The 25215-nt window shown below is 35.7% G+C and overlaps 1 protein-coding gene across 3 annotated transcripts in view; it reads right to left on the bottom strand.

Annotated features, from left to right (window-relative positions):
* USP9X (ubiquitin specific peptidase 9 X-linked) overlaps nucleotides 1–25215 on the bottom strand; it is a 103974-nt gene that overhangs the window by 28565 nt on the left and 50194 nt on the right. For all 3 annotated transcript variants that reach the window (XM_063344002.1, XM_063343984.1, XM_063343993.1), the window contains exons 15-26: nucleotides 20818–20905; nucleotides 18854–19196; nucleotides 17408–17503; nucleotides 15592–15803; nucleotides 13664–13904; nucleotides 13314–13463; nucleotides 13089–13209; nucleotides 12294–12424; nucleotides 11762–12040; nucleotides 9033–9158; nucleotides 6361–6486; nucleotides 2877–3043 (exon numbers count right to left, since the gene is read on the bottom strand). In XM_063344002.1, the coding sequence (XP_063200072.1) occupies nucleotides 2877–3043; nucleotides 6361–6486; nucleotides 9033–9158; nucleotides 11762–12040; nucleotides 12294–12424; nucleotides 13089–13209; nucleotides 13314–13463; nucleotides 13664–13904; nucleotides 15592–15803; nucleotides 17408–17503; nucleotides 18854–19196; nucleotides 20818–20905 (2080 nt within the window). The remainder of the gene's footprint in view (nucleotides 1–2876; nucleotides 3044–6360; nucleotides 6487–9032; nucleotides 9159–11761; nucleotides 12041–12293; nucleotides 12425–13088; nucleotides 13210–13313; nucleotides 13464–13663; nucleotides 13905–15591; nucleotides 15804–17407; nucleotides 17504–18853; nucleotides 19197–20817; nucleotides 20906–25215) is intronic.

Here is a 25215-nt window from a genome sequence, read left to right as displayed (position 1 = left end):
CAGTATTTTAGGAAGAAAAGTACAACAGTCAACTCTTCACTAGGCGCAACAGTATGAAATAGTTGGGGTTCAGATTCAGTCAAAGCTCAAATCAGCAAGAAAAGTAACCATTGGAAGAGACTTTCAAAACCATGAGATACTCCCATCTGTAAATCAAGACTGTAGGTTTAGCTAAGACCTTCTACGTCCATCACAAACTGTGTTAGGACAGAACCTGCACAATGAAATTCAGAGACTAAACTGTTCAAGACTTACAGATTTTGAAGTTCCTGATTGAACCAATGGTTCACTTCCTTGGTGAAATATGACTAGAACAGAAAAATCCTCACAAATCTGCAGTTTTCAAAGACCGAAAGAGTGGGAACAAGTCATCTTTGATGTATGTTTGTCACTGGCACTATTCTGTTTGTCAGAACATTGCTACCTTACTAGTAACTATTTTAATATTTTACATTGTGCTGTCAATACAAAACAAAGCAGACTAATAATTTTTTGTAACCAATTAACAATTAAATGTACTCATTCTATGGGGGGGTGTGTGTTTGGTTTTGTGTTCCTTTTTTTGTTTTTAAGTAAACATTAACACAGCTATTCTGTGAGTTCTTGCAGCATTTTTGAAGTGGGGAGGATCACAAAATAGATTCATAGTAACAAAAGAATATCCCAGTATTTTCTTCTTTCAGTTATTCTTAATGACAAAATCTTGGCTTATTAACCCAAACCAGTGAAAGTGATAGCAAATAAGAAACTTTTCACCCTGACAGCTGATAAATGGTGTCAGAGATAAAAACAAAAGGACAGAGCTACCTAGCTGTGATGACAGCTTTCCAGCCCACATAAAGTGACAAGAATCTCAGCTTGTGATATTCAAAGCTTAAAGAAAGGTTTTAAGACCCTTTCATGAGAGACATGTCACACCAGAAGCAGCCCCAGAAGCTTTAATGTTGCCATTAATACACTGCCAATAAATAAGCATGGAGATCACACAGATCTGGCCACTATATTAGATAATAATCTTTAAGTTCTCCAAAGCCGATTATTTGTGCAAACACACTTCTTATTTACAAAGTAAACCTGAGAACTGCTCACTGAACTTAATATGCAAAGAAATACTTCTGTCTGCAAAGTGTTAGATACCAAACACTAACTGATATATAAACAAATGCTGGTGAACATTTGAGAAATGTCACTTAAATTTCAAGTACAATGCCAGAAAGTCAGATAACTACAGTGAAATTTATTATAAAAATCATCACTCATTAACTACAGTTGTACAATTAAGATCATGTAAAAAAGCCACAAATCTGAGTTATCTTTGGACCCACATCAAAAAAAGCAAAGGATGGGGCAGCAGTAACACTTGCCCATGCTATTCAGCTGTACTGGTACTCCAAATTTGACATGTGGCCAACATACACTTACTGTCAAAATAGTAACTTGATATCAACTGTTGACAGTTTTAAAAATAAAATTTAGTGATTTCTTACTCATCAGCCTTGAAAGTTACCAAAAATAGTGAAAGACAGCTTGTTTCATTTAACGTGTAAAATTACAACGTACATTTGTCAGCATGTTTTGTTAAACTTATCTAACTTAAGTGATAATAACAAGTTTCAGTGAAGCTGAAAATTCAATAACCTTTATCACAGGTTGCAAAGTAATAAAGCTTGTGGGATTTTGACAATAATACTTCACATTTTCACCAACGTGTGCAAATAATTCATTGTAAAGGGATACTTTGATGATACTATTGATCCTTTTTCATGGTTCGTATTTGTGAACATAAGACTTTTCAACTTGTTCTATCTAGAAAAGTAAAAAAACCCAAAACATGGTGCTGAAATTCTGACCTCAGTCATCTCAGAGCATCACAATCTCACTCCACTTAAAATGTACTGAAAGGCTCAGACAACACTAATTTCTGATCTCTGTCATTTCCCAAAGACAAGTTAAAATATTCATGGAACAACAGTGGAGATATCTTAGAAAACTAGAATTAAATCTTTAGTAACTGTTCAAAGCTTTAAGTTTAATAACAACATAGAAAACCTTTCCACCTGGATGGCTCTGAAAAATACACACCCCAATAGTCCACATCACAATTTCGGATGGGCTAAAAGTCACAAGACATCCATCATACAGATGCTATATTGTGCAGAGGCTGTCTAGGGAGAACTGTAAGAAAAGCGTGGAGACAACAGGAGATCCCTGAACTCTATGACAGGACTGCAGGACAACTGAACCACATTGGTCTTGGCAGCCCCTGCTGGTTTTCCCCGTCCATCTGACCTACAACAGTGCTAAGGGTTCCACCAAGATGCTGCTACTGCACCAGGTGACAGCTCCAATGCGACAGCTCTATGTAAAACCTAAGTGTCATGAAGAGTCACAAGTGTACCACCCCAATGCAAGAAAACCACAGCATTAAATCTTATCTTCCTCCTCTCCTCAAACCGCTAGCATCGTCTCTTGTCTTTACTTATCAGAAAAAGTATAGGAAAGCTCTTCTATACCTAAGTCACTCAAATATTCTACTATAATGTGTATTCACATAATTTCTGAAAAACATAAAGTACCCATTATTTTATTCTAAAGAAATTGTTCTAAAGCCATCAGTAGCACATTATCAAGCATCCATCTGGCTTTACAATATCCTCCTTATTAAACAAAGAAATAGCAGCTGATACAGCTACCACTTCAGGATCCAAATTACAGAATTATATTGCTAAACAATAAATTAAGACAACCGCAGAAAAATCACTTAAATAAGAAGTCATTGCTCTGCATGTAGTCTTTATATTAATTTTTGAATTGTAAAATAATATATGTGATTAAAAAAACAAGCACAAAAAAAAGCCCACACCACCAAGACTTACTTGCTGTGACAGTGCAATAGCAAATCAATGATAAATGTCTGCCATGCCTTTTCTTTACTGAGCGCATCCAGTGCCGTTGGAATCAAAGCAAAACACAGGGTCATCACCTCCAATGCTTCACAGCAAACTTGTTCATCTTCCATGTCTGGTTCATTTCCTGCATTTGTCTGTGAAAATAAACAAGCAAGCACAAAGTGGGTCTAGAAAAAAGTCCTGAGAAACCCAGCTGGCTCCAAGGTACATACACTAAATACAAACACAAACCACAAAGTTGTATACTAAGTGATTATCAGTGCCAAGTATTTTATGCACTCCACTCAGATGTGACTCAAAGCACTATGCGGGACGACCTGAACTTCCAGTACAGTGTTTCTCAAAGGAGGATTCCAAGCATGAACTCAAGGAGCCAGAAGTTAAATAGGAAGCTTGTAGGCAAAAGTAATGTTAGTTAGTACTGTCGCATTTTTTTTGTTGGTTTGTATTCAGGTTTTGTTTGCTTGTTTTTTTAATTTTTAAATAAGACACTTTTCTTCACTACTCAGAACCTGGAGTTTAAAGCTTTGGAAACAGTTACTATTGAAACCGAGAAAGGCTGCAGAAAGGCTGTAGTGCTGTATAACTTGTCCAGAAGTCCAGTTTTACAAAGCTTTGATACTCAAAACTTACTTGACCAAAAGCTTCTTAATGCTGCTAGAATTTATTCAGCACTTTACTGTTTTTCAGAAACACAAAAGAGTTCAAACAAATTTCAAACATAGCTCTGTGGTGAATTCTGAAATATGACAGTATTTCTAATCGGTACATAGGTTACTGTTTCAATTAAAGACTTGATTCAAGTGAGTTGATTCAGGTGCATTTTCCCAAAATAAATACTTTGGGGAAAAAAAAAAAGCAAGCCCCCTCCTCCATCTAAGCCAAAATTAATTAGCTTGAAGAAGTTCTGAAGAAATTGAATGCGAGCAGGTTTCAATTTTAATTCATCAGTAAATATGGCTGAAAGTTAGCAGCATTAATCAGAGACATAAAATAAGTATTTGCTTTACACATGGAAAGGTTATCAAGATTAAGTAGGCAGAAAGACGACATTACAATGCAGAAGAGATAACTAATTGTAAACAGCAGCAGAAGAGGACAAAGTATGTCTCAGTCTGGCAACAGACACCATTTTGTCTTTGCACAACAGCTAAAAATCAGAGACAGTCAGTACCACTGCAGCAGGAGGATGTGGTAATTCTGACACATCTCAAGACATGAAAGTAAAAGCAGAATGCCTTCAGAGGTTCAGGACTGCACCTGCTCTGCACTGAAGCCCTGTTTGGAAAAGAAAGTTCTTTCTGCATGGGTGCAGGGATCTAGCAGAAAGGCAATGTGCATTTTATACTCAACGAAGTATTTTCCTATAGTCAGGCACCAAGAGCTGACGGGGCTGTACAGGCAGCATACTTGAAGTATTTCAAATGGGTACGGGCCTCCTCTGAGCTCATAAAGAAATAGCGGTTTGACACCACTGAAAGTCGCACACAATCTTCTTCAACCACTGAAGGACTCCCACGCCAGAATTTTTTGAGGTAGGAGGCAGAATACACTTCATAAAAAATATGCTCTCAAAATAATTTATCTTGACATTAAAGTTTAATTGAATTCACCAGTTCAGTTCAGAACCTTCTTAAAGTGCTCAGAACATTCTTTCAGAAGTCATACTTGATGAGGTTATTCTGAAGTGCCTCTTAAAAAAACATTTACCATAGTTGCCTTTCATGTTTTTAGGAATTCTGACACGTCATTCCTAATTCCACAAAATCAGTCTGCTTTTGTTCTTAAACTAACATTTAATGATAAATCCCTGCCTCACAGACTTAGCAAAATGCTCTTACGACCTATGAGTTAAAAGTCTAAGATTTAACGGTCAACTTAGAAAACTGAAAGCATTTTCCATAAAATACTTTCTCTCTAAGCCAGTGTTTGCCAGTCACTGGTATATTCAATCTTTATAAAACTCCAATAGGAGTTACTTCCTCTCATGTATAACCAAACGCAATTCTGTTAAATTAAGAACATGTCTTTCTTGCATCATATTCCTCTGTTTCTGCGATACTTTCCTCTCTTTTAATGTTATTTTAATAAAATGTACTTTATTCCCCCTTCTTATTATTTGTGCAATTTCTTCCACTTTTTAGTCTCAGATTTTTCCCTTCAATTCTTAGTTCCCTTTTGCTTAGGATAAACCAAACACAGCTACTATTTATTAGAAATGTCCATGTAAGTGTCAATAAAAAATAAATAAAACCCACAAAAAAACCTTTGAAGGATGATTGATAATGTACAGCTTAAATGTCACCTATTATAAAGCTTCAATTGTTTGAAGAACAATTTACAGAATTTAACTGTAAAATTTTCAGTCCAAAAATGTCAGGAAAAAAATGTTCAGGTATATTTTCATTTAGATGTATTTTCTCTAGTGCACTACTGCTCTTAAAACATCAAACGTATAGATGTAAGAGCACATCTGCATGTGCCTGGACTGTCACGCTAACTAAATCACTTTCTACATGCAAGTTATATCATCCCAAAAAAACACAACCAAGAAAACCCCAACTTATTTCATGAAGTTATTCTCATAGCAATAGAAGCAGATGCCATTAGACCACTACATAAGCTAAATGCAAAGATGTTGCATTTTCCTGAAGCAAATATTTTTCCTCTAATTGATCAACAGCTAATACACCAAGAAAAAACTTCCCTATACATGCCTTTTCTTTTACTCTCAGGCAGGTATTGACTGATTTTATAAGGCGAATTTTATAACTTGATTTTACAAGGTGAACAAGTGAGGATGTTGCAAGAAAAAAAATCAGTGTCAAAACACAGATTACTATTTCCTGTAACTGTAAACAACATTCATTAAACACAAGGTGTGTGATAACATATATAACCCCCAACTCAAATTATTTGCATAAACCACATTTGAAACCATGAAGATGGTCTACATACATATCTACATTATAAAAGGAAAAAAGCCATATAGGATTAGCAATTATTTAATTTTACCAGTGCTTCAGAGCTAATTTCAGATCAGTTAGATCTTGTTTCTCGTTCTAGACCGCACATATGCTTTAAATCAACTTCTGTAGAATAAACTTTTTAAATTTGAAGACTAGAAAAATTAGCATTGCAAAGAAGTGCTTATTTCTTATGTAGATATGGCATCTAACCGGGCTGAAAATATATTACAGCAGCTTACAGAACTGGTACATTTTTGAACGGACACCAGATTCAAGTTATAATTAAATAGCTACTGAGAAAAGGAATTTGGAAAAGAAGATTAAACTGTGGTATGACAACTGACATACCATACTAGACTCAGAAATACATCATAACCAACATAATTACCTATAAGCTCATCACACTAAGTGTGACGTCCTGACACTCTGCTTTTTGTAAACAAAGGAACAGTTATACAGAGAAGTTGCTTAGGAATTCTTACCTTTTCATAGATTTTACTAATTTCCTCATTCGAGCTGAAAACCAGCTGAACTGACCCACAACCTGATGCCCAAACAATTTTTTGTACTGCCCTAATAACACAGATATCAGGGATGTATTTTGAAGCCTGAAAAAAAGAAAAGAAATAAAACAAAACAACATCAAAATGCAGTTGCAAATAACATTACAATGGATTCTAAATTCTCACAAATGTATTTATAAAAAGTTCAAAATTTAAAAATTTGGAATTTAACAAATAATTTGTCCTTAGATAAAAAAAAGATGCTGCATCTTGAAAAGTATCTGTACTTCACTTATGTAGTGTTTCTGTTTTTAATAGAAAGTAGCATGTATTTTAGATATATTACAGAATCTTGTAATGTTACAATTACCAGGAATTACAAGAAAGTGAACATTTTTGATAAGCATCCAGCAACTCTCTGATTCTGAGTAATATTTAGCAGAAACTAACAACTTCAATGCTGTAACATTCTTGTGTTGGGGATAAAAACCCAACAACAAACCACCACACATGCATCTGGAAGGCAGTTAGCCTCTTAAGTAATGTGACAAGTTGAAGTTATTTTAGGGTTTGTCCCTCCATGGTATTTATTGTGCTAGCTGACAGCTAGACAAACTAACACTTATGAAGTATGTGATTAATATATAAAGGGATTGTTCTATATTCAAGTTATAAAGAGTTTAAAATTAACCACAGATCATGTATCTTATGACTGCAGACTCACTCTTCAGTATTTTCGGCATGGTCAGAGTTAACATCCAATAGTTTCTACTGATAGGCAAACATTACAAAACATGCTACAACCGCCATTATTTATAGTTTGCATCAACTTGCAAAAAAATCCCCAAACCTATCTGGAGTCTATATTCAAAGTAGAACTGTCCAAAAAATGGGCAATCTTCAAAAGCAGATAGCAGACAGTTCTCAAAAATTTCAAATTTCATTTTTCTAAGGCTCAGATTTATTTAAAAAAGCAGACTAAGAAGCCTAACTAATAAGCCAGCTGCATCAGGAAAACCTGAACAATGTGCATTCTCGCAACTGATATGGACATTAACAGTAGTTACAGGAAAAATAATAGTTATTTCACCCTTGCCACAAGCAAAGCAACTTTACAGTAAGAGCATCACAAGAAAAATTTATCAGAAAAAGGACACACAGAAAAAGGACATTTTCCCTTTTAATCTCAATTGTAGTTTTCAAACCTTCAATATTAAAAGTTTTTAAAAAGGTGAAATGTTTCTTTCCATGGTGTAGTCTTCTGTCTGGCCTACGGAAACCACGTCAGATTTATTTTTTTAAAAATTGTGTGGCCAGTTGAAAAAGAGTCTTTGAGCATCAAAACATTAAAAGAAAAAAAAAAAGTCTTTCAAAGACAAATTACAATACATATGAAATATAGATCCACAGTTTTCATCATTTCAGAAAATTATAGACAATACTTTAACAGCAATACTGTGTAAACTCTTGTAAAATAGACTCAGATTTTGTTTGCTTTGATGTGCCCGGTAAAAGAAAAAGAATTTATTTATTTATTTAGTAGAGGTCCTCCAAAAAGGACAAAAGCACAATTAAAAATCTTTCTTCTTACCGCACCTCAAAAGACATTTCTTCTGTGGACGGAAGTTAATTAAATCAGAGTTCAAATGGCTGATCTTACACATACAATCACTGATGGATGCAATACCACCCACTAATGGAAGGCAGATAGTTCAGTCTTGCAGTCTAGTACATTGTGCTTTCTTTAGACACTGCCCTTTGTTCAGAAGAAATAATGTACTTTCCAACATTAAGATGGCAATACAAGACTACTTTTATTTAGATAGCTCAGACCTGTCTTGGAGATAGCTTTGCAGAGATTCTGTACAGTACAGAAAACCAATATCCACTGCTTTCACACTGGAAACTGAGGGATCTCAATTCACTGTGGAAGAGGAAGCGGCAGTAGTTCCGATTTTAGCTTCTGCTGAATTCAGCAGAACTCAATAATGTATTCACTAACATGACTCAATTCCAAATCCAAATGGGGTTCGGTCACACCATACACTACATACAGATAAGACTATTACATTTGCAAAGCACATTGTTTAACCCTATAGAGCTCCACAATCTAAGTTTTTCACTTATACCTTTAATGCGTTTTCCGCATTAAAAAACAACAAAAAAACAACACACGGGCAACAATTTGAGACTTTTTCAGCATTTAGAAATCATGCTCAATACTTAAAAACTTTTCTTTGTTTCTCTTCAAGAAAAGAATGTTACTCAGAAATCAAAACATAAAGGACAAAAAAAAAAAAGTATCACAAAAATATTCCCAAAATACACATTAACTTCTTTAAATCTATTACATCAACTTTCTGAACTTCTGATCTAAGCATAAGATATTCACAATCCGTTAAAGAGCTTGAACAGAACCTTCCTCATTCACTTAAGCCTCTTTATGCTATTAGACAATGAATTTCATAATTGCATATGGAAACAATTCATTAAATACTTTCAAGTAGTTAACAGCTTATGAACCATATGAACATCACCTAAAATCTTTCACACATTTTAGAAGGAAAACCCAGTCTTATAAAGCAATAAATTTAAGGATTTAAAAAAACCAAAAAGCCTATGGGGAAAAAAAGGGGATACAGATCACTAACCTCATCAGATATTTGCTGTGCGAGACGTATTGCTACATTTCTTAGCATGCATTCTGAAGTTGGATTAGGAATGTTTTGTAGGGCATTTTGTAGCACCACTGCCTGGTCATGCGTAGCCTGGTTTATCTGGAAGAAAGTATTTCTTATACTTATTTTTACATGGACAAAAGAAAGCAAGAAGATATAAAAACACAAAGTTACTTGTAAAGGTTTAGTAGAAGTAGGTAAGATCTTGGAAGGAAAACTACTTACAGAAACTGCGAACACCAAGAAAAACAAATCTCCTCATTTTCTAATAGATACCATCACATCTGAAGACACCGTATGGTACACAGCATGATCACAGAGTACAAGTAGTTGAGGAGAGGCACTTGCTCAAAACTACTTATGTTTGGGGCTTTGTTTATTATTTCAAGTTAACAGAACATTTAGAATTACAATGCCTCCTTCCCTTTTTGTTGATGTAGGAAAGAAAGGGTTTGCTAAAACAATGGGTGTCCCTCTGGATTAGCTAATAGGGTCCAGACAGAACACGGCTGCAGTGTTCATTATAGTTAAGTACATGTTAAACATCTGAGTTAAAGCACTATTGAAGAATTCTAGTCCAGATGAACCCTCCTGTTCTTTATCACGCTTTCACAGTGGAAACAGCAGGAAGACAAATTTTTATCTTTTCTGTATTGGTTTGAGCATAGAGTTCCTTCTCCTTGGGCTGACAGAGCTGCGTAGTTTTGACAGGTCAAATCTTTCCTTCTCATAGGCAAACTTGCTTGAAAAGACTCTGTGTGCTGTGGTTGTAAGTTAAAGCTTCTTGTACAAATGAGTTGCTTCATTTTCCAGTACCATTAAATCCAAAAAACCTCTTTCCGATGCTGCTCAAAAGACATTCTGTAAAGTTGGTCTGTAACACCTGGCACTGGTCATATCCCTTTGCTTTGTCAGCTTCACTAAGACACTTGATTCAGTGAGCAAAATTACAGAACTCCCACTGAAGACTGTAATAGAGCTTACACAGTCAACTGGCTAGCAGACGCAGGCTGTAATATGGGGGCATATGGCTCTATGGGGGCAAAACAGGATCTATGTATACCAGAATACTATGTTTAACAACTTTCTATGAAAGCAAGGAAGAAAATAAAAATTTAAAAGGTCCTAGTGACAGCAGCAGACTGATAACTGGAAGACTGCAGATGCATAGTCTTGGTTATCTCATTCTCTTAAATACTGATGGAAAGCCAAGAGAGAAAGTTATGCTATGCTACTTATGCTTCAGATATGACAGATGAAAGGTATTTACAAGTCCCACCTCCATCCCCAGGTGTAAACAAAAGATATCAAGACTAAAGTCCTTCAAACAGGATGACAATGACAGCAAGAATAACCACGTTTTTTCCAACAAATCAGCTTATGATAAAGTTAGATGTCTGCAACACTGAACAGTGAACGTCAGTAACCATGGACAATATTACCATCTCTGCAGTGGCCAGCAAAAACCTGTTTCAAACAGTACTTCAAGAGTCAACTGATGTTATCTGTGTTCCAAACTGCCTTTTGAATAATCCTCATTAGAAAACAGGGCAGTAAAATTTACTCATTTTGAACAGATGAATGATGGGGTGGCAAACTTTTTTGCTATAAGATGTTTCTATTCTATTCTAACATGAGACATGAAAAGGATCTTCACCTCTTTGTAATCATGAAAAGTTTTGATTTCCTTAAGAATGAATGTGGTATCTTCCAAAAGTTGGAGCTAACCAGAACAGATACTTATTTTTCAGACTTAAGGGGAATGTACTTCTCTGCTTCAGAGACTGATCTTAGTAAATATTCTTGAAGAAAGTGCTCTGAATTGGTTGATAGTATAGGTTGATAGATTGAGCAACTACTGAGGACAGAACTTCACAAAAGGAAAAAAAAAAAAAAAGCTGGAATACCTGGAAGCAAATGCCCAAGAAGGATGGCATCCAATTTTAATGTTTGGACTCTATGCTGTACGCCTACTGTAAGAGGGCCGAAATAAAATCTTGACCCACAACATATTTGTCCAGATGTAGGAAAACTAACTAGCCATATTAAACATGCTAAAACCTACTACTATAGACATGTGAGACCACCATTCAGAACACCTGTGTTACACTTTCCCTCTCCAACTCTGAGAAATCTTAAGGTAGGACACCTTTCGACTATCAACACTTAACTTTGCACGTACCTAGATGTTCTCTACAAGTTTCTCCTACAAGCAATGGACAGAATTAGGAATCTAGCAAGCCAAGGACTTATTTTTGTGTAGAAAATGTAGAAAAAGCGCTGGCATGACCCAACGTTAGTGCTGTTGTTTTATGGTCTAACTGGAAATAGGAATCAAAAGAAATTCAAAGACACATCCTTTAATAGACTCAACAGCTCAAAAGAATCCGAATTAGCATTTATGGAATAGATGTACTTGAAAATGGAAAGTTACCTGTACGGGCAATCATGCAAACCATTGAAAATCATATATAGAGCAGGTGAATCTCACACCTAACTTTTCTACATTCAGAAAGAAACAGGATTTGCTTACTAAGTTGATCTCTTTTTTAGAATTGTCAGACAACATTATCTGAAAGTACCATGAGTTCTTGGCATGCAAATCACTCAAAGAGACTGTCAATGTAAAGTAGACAGATGTTTCTGCAGACAATATAAAAACCAGACTACATTCCTATTTGCATCAAGGAAGATTATATTACCGGTGAAACTGCACTTGTGCCTTCCACAACTGGTTGACAAGCTTCTGCCACAGCTCGAACGTGGCCATATCCAATTGCTGTTAGCAATAATTTGGCTATTTTTAGAGCATTAAGGTAGGCACCCCTTCGAGTTTCCATATCTGCATTTGGCAGGAAGTTATTTCTAGTCAGCATGCTCAATACAAGAGGCAAACCACCACTTTTTAAGAAGTTGTATTGGAAGTCACTGGCATCTTCTCCCAGAGGTGCGCTGGCAGGCATTAACAAGGCATAAACTACCTGCAGAACAAAATACAGAGTTAACTAACAGAAATCCACTAGCTTGAATATAGATGATTGAATATGAGACTATGCTGGCATACTACTTAAGCAATGCTTTGACAGCCTTGGCCAGTTTATTCCAGTAAAATGTTAAGTATTTTCAATCATTAATTTCAAACCAGAATTTGATCTTGTGCTTCCACAATGCTACAGAAAAGATTGCCAAATACGGAGTTGAAGATTTTTAAAGAACAGGCAAAGCATTACAAACCTCTGTTAGATACAGCACTTGTGAGGCAGAAGGACCGAAGAATAGAGAATCAAGGGATGGACTAAGGCTGCTTTCCCCAAGCTTTGCATGATCTAAACAAATAGCTCTTAGTTTCTCAACCGTAGTGTTATCTGCAATAAAAGCACAACTTATGAACATTTTATAACAAAACTATTCCAGAACAAGCCAGGAGTATTTCCAATTACAAATCTTAGAAATTTGAAGCCTATCAGAAAAGTCGCAAAAAATGTAACTGACAGACAAGATCAGACTACAAAGGGTTCTACAATAATTATTTCTGTCAGTACAAAAGTGATCTATTAAAGCAGTGCTACAAAACCACTTCAAAATACAACATTCTCCCTAATTTCACTGCAGGGCATCACTGAACCCCAGTACCAACCGCAAACTATGCAACTTTATATGAAAGACAAGAAATAACTATTTAAGAAATACATACAATCATAATTAAGATAGAATCATAGAATGTGTTGGGTTGGAAGGGACCTCTAAAGGTCATCTAGTCCAACCCCCCTGCAGTAAGCAGGGACATCTTCAACTAGATCAGGCTACTCAGAGCCTCATCAAGCCTGGCCTTGAATGTCTCCAGGGATGGGGCCTCCACCACCTCTTTGGGCAGCCTGTGCCAGTGTCTCACCAATAATATCCAAGAATTGCAGTTACAACAAATTAACAAAAAGTGGAAAATACTCCCCTAACCAAATTTTTATAGAACAGCTGAGAAATTATTATACAGGATATTACAATATAAAACACGTTAAAATGAAGTTTTACCTGGTGGCATGAGCTTCATAAGAACACGTGCTCCATCTCTAAGGGGTGGCATATTTAGACTACTGCCCAAGTCTGCAACTTGCCAAAGAAAAGAGATGTATCGAGGATGCAGTGACATGATCTTAAAATAAGCAAATAAGAAATCCCATAAAAATCATTAAAGACAAAATATACAGAAAAAAATGCTTTTAAATTGTTCATTTCATAATTTATGTATATGCTTACCACTCCAGGCAAACAGCTTTCAACTTCTGGATTTGGACCATCGCTGTAGTGATTGCCATGGTTGCCTGGAGAACCAGTTGAAGAGTCTGAAGAACTATCTGGACTCGAGGGCATATTAGAATTTATCTGTGTAAGCTTAGCTGTAATTAGCTGAAAAACACAATCATAATTTTAATACTATGCAAAAATTAAGATTCTTTACTAAAAAAGCATCTGATATGGCATAATACAAGGAGGAGGAATGGAACTACTTCACAAGAATAAGTGATTTTATGTATGGTATTTTTCAAGCATTTACAAAAGAGAAGTGACATCTGAATTGACATAAATCAACCACCTGCAATACTTACCGTTTTATCTTTGAGATTCAACTGCCCAATTAATTTTCTATCATCTGCAGGGTCCACCAGTTCACCACCAATGAACAATTCTACTTTTGTGTGTGCACTATTGGCTTTAATACGATTGAGAATACAACGCCGTACTTGGCCAATTGTGTCGTTTGTATGAGACCAAATATCCAAATCTTCCACCTGTCGGCCTTGGTTTGGAAAACGAACTACCAGTGTGATATGTTTACCACGGAAAGCTCTGAAAAAAAACCCAAAAGTTATTATTGCCCTCATTAAATAAATTATTTTTCCCACTGTATTTTGTGTTGCAGATATTTCAACGTTAATTTTTTACATACGGTGATATACTCCAGCATAAGATTATTTTGTGAAGGCACCAGCAATTATGCAAACATAACATACACAGGAACTTTCAAGAAGCCACACGCCGCACAAGTGCATTAAGCGTATGTCAGGTTAGGAACACTGACAGAATTTTAAAAAGTGTTTTCTCTTGCTTGTAATTTCCTCATCAAAATGCACAAATAAAGCTCAGACTGACAACTACGTTTTGCTCTGTTAGCAAAACAACTTCGTTTTAAATACACCAAGATCAGAATAAGCAATCAGGTCACCAAGTCTTAATGCCTTCTGTCAAAAGCTGTTAAAAGTTATATATTAGAATTCCAATTTTAAAAATCAAAATGCTTTTAAGAAATTCAAAGAGGTCAAGAAAGAAGAAATGTTTTCACACCAGCAGTGATCACACCTCGCACAATGTCAGGGAACTCACTAGGAAAGATGTGCCCAGATAAGCCCAAACTAATCCCATGAAACAAAAGAAGGCAAAAATTCCTCATCAAAGCTCCTTGCTAACAAGACGTGTGAAAAAGTTAGCCTAAACAAATAAGCAGCCCATATAAAAAAGACACACCTGCAATCCACAAGAGAACTTAGGACTAATCAATCAATATATACAATAAAAATGCTGTAGGAGCACTGCAAATTATGGACAAATCATCAAGAAACAGCAATCTCTTCAATTCTCTTGACAAAAAAGGGCATTTAAAAGATAGGGTTAACAAACCCCCAGCATGTCTAAAAATGTTATCTGCCTCATAAATCCATAGCAATCTCAGTGTATTCCTTATATATTTTTGAGACTTTCTTCCCACAGACAGCAGCTATCAAGACTGGAACATTTAAACAGTCTTGTGTTCTGCTTTCCTCTCTCAGGAAATAAAGTATTTTGCTTGTGAAAATATCTACACAACATTGGATTCAAGTGTTTCCTTTTTCTTTGTACCAAAGAGCTAAAGAAGGAGCAGCTAGGACTTAAGCTAACTTTTTACTCAAGGACAAGTATAACAAGAGTGAAGGTACACAGAAAATAAATACACTTCAAAGTGCTGTTCTCTTCTTTCCCTTTTTATGAGGAACTTACACAGAACAAATCACTTAGAGGTAATCCTAAATTTAAGCTTGCAAAGTAAGATCAGCATATCTGTAAAATAACTCTGGAAGATGAAGATATACATTAACAACATGTTTTTTGCATGACAGGACTATGAAAAACAAAGAAGGTTTTACCATGCTAACTGAAACAATGGTACTGCTTTTAAATAATTATCTGAAAAAAAGAAACACATCTAAAACAATCTAGCCACAAGGTATGCTGTGCTAGTTATAGAACAGAATACCAGAACCAAGTTTATTCTCAGGTCTGTTGTCCCTTTCACATATGCCTGTATTTACCTGATCTTTCAATTTTATTTTTTTTTTTACTACAGATCAGAGTTTCGATGTATTAGCAGAGAAAATGGAATTTTGAAACTCTCAAATACATTCCCTGAACAGAAACCCTTTAGAATGTAAAAATCACAGCGATATTAGTAACATTTTTCTTAACAGAAATCAAAGTCACAGTAGTGCATTTTCACACGTACCTTGACATCGGCAGAATAGTTCTCTCTTCGTGGTAATCACTGTCACATTCATTTATGTACTCTCTTAAAACAGTCAACACTCTCACCATTCGTATTGCTTCTTGTCTTGCACAATTGATACTGTCTTTATCCCCATCCAACACACATAATGTATCATAGGAGGCTTTTAGACGGTCAAAACAGGACTGAATGAAGTCTTCATGAATCACTACCTAATTACATTAAAAAATTGGTGCGATTACAAGAATATTAAAAACCATCTTTTCAGCAGGATAATCCAATGGCAGATGTGAAAAAAAAAACAAAAACCAACCAAAACCCAGGTAAGTTACTCTACAGAGCTGCTTGATTCCACTTTAGAATAAACTCCTGTTGATAAATAGCTCCAATTTAGTGTGCGCTTCAAAAATCTTGCACGTCATCAGTAGCTTTAACTGCACAATGCAAACTTGCACTTAAATACAAGAAGTGAAAGTTTGTACAGAGAACACTAAATTGGACTTTCGTTTATTCATTTCCTCAGACTACGTTAAAGAATTCCTAGCTGACAATCTAGTACAGGTTAACTTACTTCACATGAAGAGTGAACACAGAACGTTTACAGACCACCAAAACAACTGGTCCCTCCCTCCCTCCCCAGTCACATAATCCAGTTCCAGATACACTCTCTTCCTGCATAAATTCCTGCAAAAATGGATTTTGAGATAGATTCAGTATAGTGGCAGCTGCAGCAAATCTCCTCCTTCTGCTTGATATCTAACATCTTGCTCCTGACCTATAGTATCATTGTAAAAAGCCTGCAGTGCCTGCAGGTAGTAGTCTGCAATAGAAACATTAACAGTCATAGATATCGCAGTAAACCACAGTCCAGTAACTGCTTTTCTTAGAGGCAGCTCAGGCGCAGAGGAGTTACCAGCACACTGAAAGAAAATACTTGTGTGCATGTTAAGTAAATCCAACACCTCCTGGAAGTGTCAGATCTAGCTATGTGCAGATGGACAGATCTATGCATGCTTAGTAAGCCCAGACCTACAGCATAAAAGAAGCATACAGGCCATCTGCCACCACAGTAAGATATAGCTTGAATGGCTGTAAATGCACCACCTAGAGCAGCTGTGCTGTATCTAGCAGACTGGCAGCTCTGAAGACTATAAAAGTGGTTTTGAGGACAAGTATGAAAATTGGAGTTTTGAGAAATACAACTGTCAACCTACCAACTGGAGATTGTCTGGAGGACAATATTCCCCCCCCAAATTTGTGAAATCCCAACAGTTCACTTCCTCTGACCTTTCAGAAACTCATTCCCTCTTCTCTCTGTCCGCTGAAATGCTGCTCCCAGCAAATATTAGCGAAGGGAGAAAATATCTGATTTGCTAGAGCTCAGCTTGACCATTATGTGGAAACTCAGTGACCCTTTGTAAGGGACATGACATAAGAAAAGATTACATTAACTTATGACAGCACTCAATAGACCCATCCAGTGAAGGAGTACAAATAAGTACCACAACCGGAAGATCAACTAAAGGTTTACCTAAGTATATGATATGAACTGTTTTCTGAGTAGAAAGAGCAAATACAGATCAATTTAATATAAAAAATTTATCAAGAGTTCCATCTGTAAATATCAGAAAAACCTCTTAATTCTCCATCCGACCGGAACTTCATGGCTGGACTCAGGAGTATACTCTCCAGCAAATGAAAACCGTTCTCCGTTTTCAAAGCTTTCAATTATAAAAATACGACCAAATTGAATTTTATCACTGTTTTTCAATCAGATTATATTCCAGCTTTCTTGCTGCTTGTTTGTTTTTTTTACCTGATTAACTTGTAACCTTGGGCCAAGATTAGTATAGATCTCTTTAAGAAGATCTATTGCTCTGTTTGCGATGTCGTCATTTCCCTGAATCACAACCTAGCATAATAAAAAAAAAAAAGAGCATTAGAACATCTTAAAACTCTGGTATAAAATGTAAAAACCGAACAACTACATAAGTATCCTGACACAATGGTATGTCTAACTATTTTATGAGGTGAAAGTGACTAAAATGCTTAGTCGAAAAATACAATCAATACCACTTACACTAAAGTTAGAGTCAAAATTAAGAATTAATTAGTTTAAAGGAGTTCAGAGTTAGCAAAAAAAGTTGATGTTTTACGACCAGAATGTAAATAGTGTTTATGTACTCATCTTCACATGACATTTCCATTTCCACTAGTTTCAGAGAATAAGACAACTATTTTTTCAGATGCTTGGACAATCTACATCACCAAAGATTTAAAACAAGAATTTTGAAGTATTTAAGTGGCTGGAGTGGATGGAAAGGGGACAGACAAATGAGTTCTGTTTCTAACCTGTCCCTGTAGGTCACTGAGCTGAAGCTTCATGAGTTCTGTCATGCTGATAAATGGCAGGGCAGATCCAAGTAAGTTGATCCCCACAACTAAAACATGCTAGTATTATGTGAGCACTTTGTATGTAAAAACTGTGTGAAAACCTATTTGTATAAAACTTGCAATCTGCTTTGATTTTATCTATCATCACCGTGATTAAAATATCTAACCCTTCAACAAGCCACAACCAAAATTACTGAAGACTGCTGCTTTATATACAGCACATTTTACAAAACACAGCCACGATAATCACGCCACAGTGTACTACTGTGGCTTCTAATGCAGCTCTTGAAAACTAGAAATATTCTGAAAAAAAAAAAAAGTATCAAATTAGATACTAATGTTTTTCACCAATATATTTGGAAAGCTTCAGAAAGCTACAATCTTTCTATTGAAAAGCTCTAACCACGTCTAGGCAAAAGGTTGTGGATATGAAAGAAAGGATCAGACCAGTGATCACTTGGTCTAATCTAGAATCACTCCACTTTACCATACTAGAATGAATTACATGAAATAGCTTATGAATTGCACAAAACAAGTTTAGTTCTAGAGTGTATGTAAGAGAGAAATCTACAGATAATTCACCTCGAACAATTCTTTCTTCTTCAACAGCACAGGCAAATTTTTTATCTCATGTGCATATAAAAATATACTTGATGTTTCAAATAACTTTTTGACAAACACCAGTCTGCAAAGTTACCAACTTGCATACTTGCTGGGAAGACAGTAGAGTCACTATGCATTTAGTTTGGAAAAAGTAGCTTTTTGTAATTTCAGTCTATAAGTAATAAATTACATATTCCTAAAAATATAAAAAGACCGAGAAAGACTTAGCAGTTAACCTTTCAGATGTTTCCTCCAATTAACTTACCCTCCAAAGGTAGTCTAATCCTATTAATTCCAGATCATCCATCATATAGGCTCGTCTCTTTGCTACTAGCTTTCCTTCTCGACAGTTCACAGCTTTGAAGAAACGTTCAAAACATTTCATTCCATTTTCTGTTAATAGGGAAGGATCCAGCTGAAGCACATTATTTTCAAAGAAGTCCTTATTAATGTCAGGGTCTAAGTCTGGTTCATCCCCCATTAGTTTGGAATACCATTTAAAACAGGCTTCACGATCACAAAGATAAACCGCATTTTCAGCTAAACACTTCCATATTTGCTTCGCCTGAGGGGCACAGAGCCACAGCTGACCATCCTTCAATAAAAATCTTGAGCAAAACAAAGAGACAATTAACAGAACTGTCTAATAGACATCTAGAGTTACAATTCAGTAAAAAGTACAGGCAAAAAGGTGAACATGTGTATTTTACATATATATATATCATAAGTACGACCCTGAAAATTCAAACTATCAGTCCACTCATAATTAGCCCCGTGATTTCTTAGTAATTTTGAATAGATCAAGACCTTATAAGTCCAAACAAAAGAAGGAATAAAATTTGGCAAGAAATATTTTCCAAAAAAATACCAAGCACTGTTTACACATTATATAGAAACAAATGGACATCACCTAATGTAAACTATTTAGTTTAAAAGTCAGGTCACAACATAAGAGATTAAATTACTTTTGCAATCATTCACTATGTTTTAGCACTCACTTTAGCAAAATCACAAAATAAGGTATTGATTCCACGGAATGGAGCCAGAAGCAGAAGTCAATGAACTGGAAATTTTTCCTTTAAGTAAGTTTTTAATTTGTGTTAAATAACCATTAAAAAACTACTAAGAACTGCGATTCTGAGAGTTAATGCTAAGCATGTTTCAGGAAGAACACACAATAATCAAAGTTCTTCAGAATCCTTTTTCCAATTCAAGATCTTATCTTTGTAAAAGAAATCAGGGACTAAGTTATGGCGTTGCTTTTCAGAAATTGCTACATTTGCTACATTATTTTCAGAAACATTCTACATTTGACAGCCATGACTTCATTAATTCCATTACATTAACAACTAGTGAACTTAAAGGAAGCTACAATTTTTAACATGCAGGAACGCTAAATTAAGTCTGCTATTCATATGCTACTGTATAATTTCATTGAACGTCTGTTTAGCGCTTCCATTTAATTCATAAAAAATCTTGGTAAAATTTTGAAAAGCAAAAGAAAAATCTCAGAAAACAAGTAAAAAATACTTCAGAACTTGACAGTTTGACAGTTCGTGTACTTTTACTTGTGTAAAAAAGATTAAAACCAAGTAAGAAAAACCTGCGTGAGAGAGAACCTAAAAAAGCATCAACATACTGCAGCTCTGTAATGAGCAGAGATCCTTGGTTTTGTTATTTTACTCAAACAGTAGCTGGTCAAAAGTCATCCAAATATTTTATTCCAACCTCTAAGGCTCCGTTGCTGACAACATCAGTGTCTGACACAAGTATATGCCAGTTTATGATCATGGATATAACTCTGGTGTGGTACAACAAATAAGGACACATGGCCATATCCCTACATGGACTATTTTAAATTTTCAGCTAAGTTACCCCAATATGCATGTAACGGTAACCACATGCACATTCTATTCAAGTCAGTACAGTTCTGCACACAGACAGAAAAAGCCCGTACTAATCTTAGTGCAGAATCAGAGCCTTGGACTGCAAAGATTCCAATAAACTTTATTTGAGTATTCCAATACTAGCATAGAAGCCCTCTGGGAAAAAAATCCAAACCAAACAAAAAAAAAAAATTCAGTGTATTTTTGCATTTGGGTTTTGAAAGAAGTTAACACAGTAACTTAAAACTAGATGAGAGGAAGCAATACCAAGGTGGTTTTTTTCTCTTTGAAGTATTTAAAGTATTCTTACAGAAGCTGAACAAATGACCAAGTTAAAACTAACCGTAGGAAGTTAAGTCGCTCCTGTACTTCCTGCACATGACTGTATCTGCTTCCTGGTCTTACAGTTTGAGGATCATATTCACCATGCTCTGCAAATATAAGAAGTTTTATTAGACAATACATTCAGAAACGACATGCTGACTCTAAAAGATAGGACCTGTTTGAATACTTGTTGGTCTGAACATAATTAAAACCATTCAAAGAACAGTAAGTTTTCACTACTGTGTACAAAAATAACTTTCAGCAGCCTGCTACCAGTTAGTATTTCACCCTGAATTAAAATGGGTATAGGAAAAGATTATTGAGGTTTATAATCAAATCAACAAACAGTTATGCACAGATACACATGCTCAACATTCACTATAATGAAAGGATTACAGAAGAATTAAGAAGCTGCATTCTACTTCGAATAAATTTTTTCCTTATTTCAAGTAGACAGTTTGAAGTCAGAAGTCAGTTAAACTAAAAGTATACCAAGCATGTAGTTCAGATTATTCAGTGGGTTTTTTTCTGAGAATGCTTTAGTTTTGTTACAGAGCATCTTTTCCAAAATTTCAGTTTTCCATTTTTAGCGTTTTTCCCCTCCAAAGGGAATCACGACTTTGTTCTTGAACACTTTTATAAGTAGCTATGTACATAACATCACTTAGAGGAGGGAAGGATACAACAGCTTTATCTACTGCAAGTTTCCAAATACAAAAAAGAAATGCCTGTAATACTGAAAAGCTTGAGACAGAAGTTGAGTAATTTGAAAGTAAGGCAAGAAGTCAAACTTTTATCTGCATTTTATCAAATCTCAGCATAATACTTTGTTAACAAAACAGCAGTTTGCTTCATAGGAACTTGGGTTTGGTGTGGTTTTGTTTGGGTTTTGTTTTTTGGTTTTGTTTTGCTTTTTAATTTAAAGAGATACAATCAAGAACTGTACTTGCACTACCTTGATCTGTACTAGTAGCATTTCATCATGACACATGTTAATTATGACAGCTGCATTATAAACTGACTAAGGCTATATTTCTTTTTTGTAAAGGTATACAGATTGCATTTAACTAAGATGACCCAGTTGCGGGAGACTGCGTCATGACAATGTCTAGACTTATGGTAAAACTTATCTTCAGAACTAAAACCCAGTATCTCCTATTATATCAAGGAGGAGAAAAAAAAACCAAACACGCCTAACAGCTGAAGTGAATAATCAGTGTTTCAGAATTAGGAGAAAAATTACTGTCATAAATACTGCTCTCTATTTACAAGTGCAAAAGGTACATTAGCTCAAAAATTAAATAAAAAGGAAAACAGAAGACTAGCAGTTAGAACTGTTATCTACAAAACTGGAGAGATTATGTTCACCAGAAATCCTTCAAAAATTTAAATTATAATCCTAATGAAGTGAGCATAAACGGGCAACTATCAAAAGAAGGCATGTGTTGGGTGTTTTGGGTATTTTTTGTTTGATTTGGGTGGGGGTGGGTGCGTGTTTTTGTTCTGTTGGAGGTGGGTGTGGTGGTGGTGTTTGTTGGTTTTAACTATGGGGACTCTCTGGGCTTTTTTTCCCCCCTGAACAGAGATTAATTCAGACACGCAAGTGTCAATAGTGGCAATGATAGAAGAATTGAAGTATTACAGGCCAGTCATAGAATCATAGAATCATAGAATTGTTGAGGTTGGAAGGGACCTTTAAGATCATCGAGTCCAACCTTTAACCTACCCTGACAAGAGCCACTTCTAAACCATGTCCCTCAGTGCCCCATCTACCCTTTTTTTAAACACCTCCAGAGATGGTGAATCCACCACCTCCCTGGGCAGCCTATTCCAATGTTTAATAACCCTTTCAGTGAAAAAATGTCTCCTAATATCTAATCTAAACCTCCCCTGACGTAACTTGAACCCGTTTCCCCTTGTCCTATCACTAAGTCAGTTCACAGTTCAAAGTATCACTTTGAGTCAGTTGCTCAAAGGCAGTATATGTACATATTTCAGAATTCTGAAAAACTCTGAACTACAAAAAAAATTCAATTTCTCTAAACATTCTCCATCTCAGCTTCTTTCCACATTTGCCCGATTTATTTTCTACATTGTGCATCCCACAACAAGTCTAAGTGTGATCTTCTTAAAACTTCTTTCTACATACAGGAGCTGAAGAAGGAAGAGAGAAACTATAGATCAAAAAATGGCTCGTTGAAAATTTAAGCATAATTAGTGGTAAACACACATAGAAGATTATATGGCACAATTTCTACAAATAATTACGTTTCATTAACACTTGGGATTTTTTTTTATTGCTTCAGAAAAACAGAAGAAGAACTGGCTAGCAATCTTTTCATATTTTCAAAAGGTTTTTGATAAATAGTCAAAAAGATGAAACTGTGACCTCTGCCTTCAAGACTACACAATGCAGCATCTCATCTCATGGAGGACTTTGCAGAGTTGGAGGAAAGGGTGAGTTCAGAAGAAGAAAAAATCATGTCATAGAAAAAATTCTGAAACATAGATTAGGGTTTTCTTTAACCTTAAAAAGGCAATCATATAAAAGGCAGTATGATAGAAAAGAATATGCAATAGTGAATAACAGGAGAATAGGAACACTGTTCTCTACCACAGAGCACAAATATGGAAGCCTTCCACAAAAATAAAAATACGTCAAATTCAAAACTAATATAAGAAAATAGTCACAAGTTACACCGTAATTGTGGTATTAACTGCCAAAAAGATCTGTGTGCAATTGGATGGGGTTTTTCCTATGGCATTTGTTTGAGCCCTGCTGTTTGGATGTTTGTCTTGAATTTTCCCCCTCTGTCTCCTTCACCTTCTCCAGCTCAGCTAATTCTACAGCTGCCCAGTTCTTTCTTTCCACACACCCTTCACCCCCACCTTTGCTCCTCCTCCAGGAAGGCATGGAAGGCAAACTTCACAGTGCTCTCTCTATGTATTCTGCTCTATTTAGTATATAAAAGTGAAACTGAAAGAGGAGTTGCACAGGAACTGTGTATTACAATCTTAGCACAGTATCTGGAAAATTAGGAGATATTTTCTGGATGCCCTTAATCAGGTAATAAAGCATCTAATTAAAAAATCCACACTATTGTTCATCTGTTCATTAACAAGTGGAAGTTCTACAGCAGCTTCATCTCAAGAAAGCACAATTTAATTGCTTTGTAATTAGATTCAATTTAAACTCTTTGCACACTCGTAATTACTACTGTGCTGAGATGTTTATATTACTGCTTTACCAAGGCATTACATCTGGGGAGGGGCAGGGCAGTGAAATGTGTTTTTTGGCAAAAGAAAAGAATCATGCAACAAATCAGTTTAATTTTCCATCATCGACAATTCGATAGGTAAACAATATTGTCAAAAATGACCTTTGACTTCAGAGTCTAAAAATAATTGAAATTAATGAATAACAGTTAATAGATTAATAGTATGTGCAGCCTATTTTTGGACAAAGATAACACAGCATTAGAATGTAGCTGTTGTCTATATTTCCTTCATAACCCTGAGGCCAAACCCCAGATTTCATAGCTGGCCCAAGTCCAAGAGAAGGAGAGAATCACAGAATCATAGAATCTAAGCTATCCATATAGTTAAGATGCAAAGTTTGTTGCATTTTTTTATCACTTTAGTAAAAGTAAAGAGCACTCCAACAGCTTACAGAAGTTACATGAAATAATAGTAGCTCTATTACACCTTCCCACAGAAGATTAAGCCTGAGACAGTATGGTCTGAGAACAGAGCAAAGCATTTGGTATTATTTTAGCATTAATTAATGCAATGCTATCATTAACTAAGGAACATGATTTAGGGTAAAGCCCCTCATGTATTCCTGAATAGAGTAATATAGCTGCAGTATGCAGATTTAGCTTAAATGTCATTCTCATTGACCTGTACCTGGCTGAAGCTTATCATCTTCATAGAGCACCCCTATTCAAACCAGTCTTCAAGGACATATTTTGGCTATCTTTTATGAAGTACTCCAAAATTCAATGAATTCCCAAATTAAAGGTGTCTAGGCAACTTACCTAAGTACTGGAAGACGCACACGTGCTTTACAATGCGCAAATATCCTGTCCTCTCTGAACGATCTACATTGAATTCCTACATAATATACTGTCATTTTTGAGATGTAACTGAAAGGCTGGTAGGATGTTATGATGCCAGGGTAGAATGGTCCCTGGTTCCAGTCAGTAATGTAGATGTGGGGGGATGTAAATCTCCTCTCAATTCTGTTGGCTTAATTCAATATATAAAGTATTGTGGTCCAGCGTCACAAGGAGTTTCCTGGTCCACCATTCTCCTTCACTTCCCTACTTCTCCCTCAGTAGCTAGAAAGCTAGTCCAGAATAAAAGTGTAGACTCATCAGCGAAGGGTTGAGTTTAGCCTGAAATATATAAATACTAA

Source organism: Chroicocephalus ridibundus, chromosome 1 (assembly GCF_963924245.1).
Source record: "Chroicocephalus ridibundus chromosome 1, bChrRid1.1, whole genome shotgun sequence".
Lineage (NCBI taxonomy): Eukaryota > Metazoa > Chordata > Aves > Charadriiformes > Laridae > Chroicocephalus > Chroicocephalus ridibundus.
The sequence above is the reverse complement of the archived record's forward strand: the minus strand, read 5'-3'. Positions and strand labels throughout refer to the sequence as shown.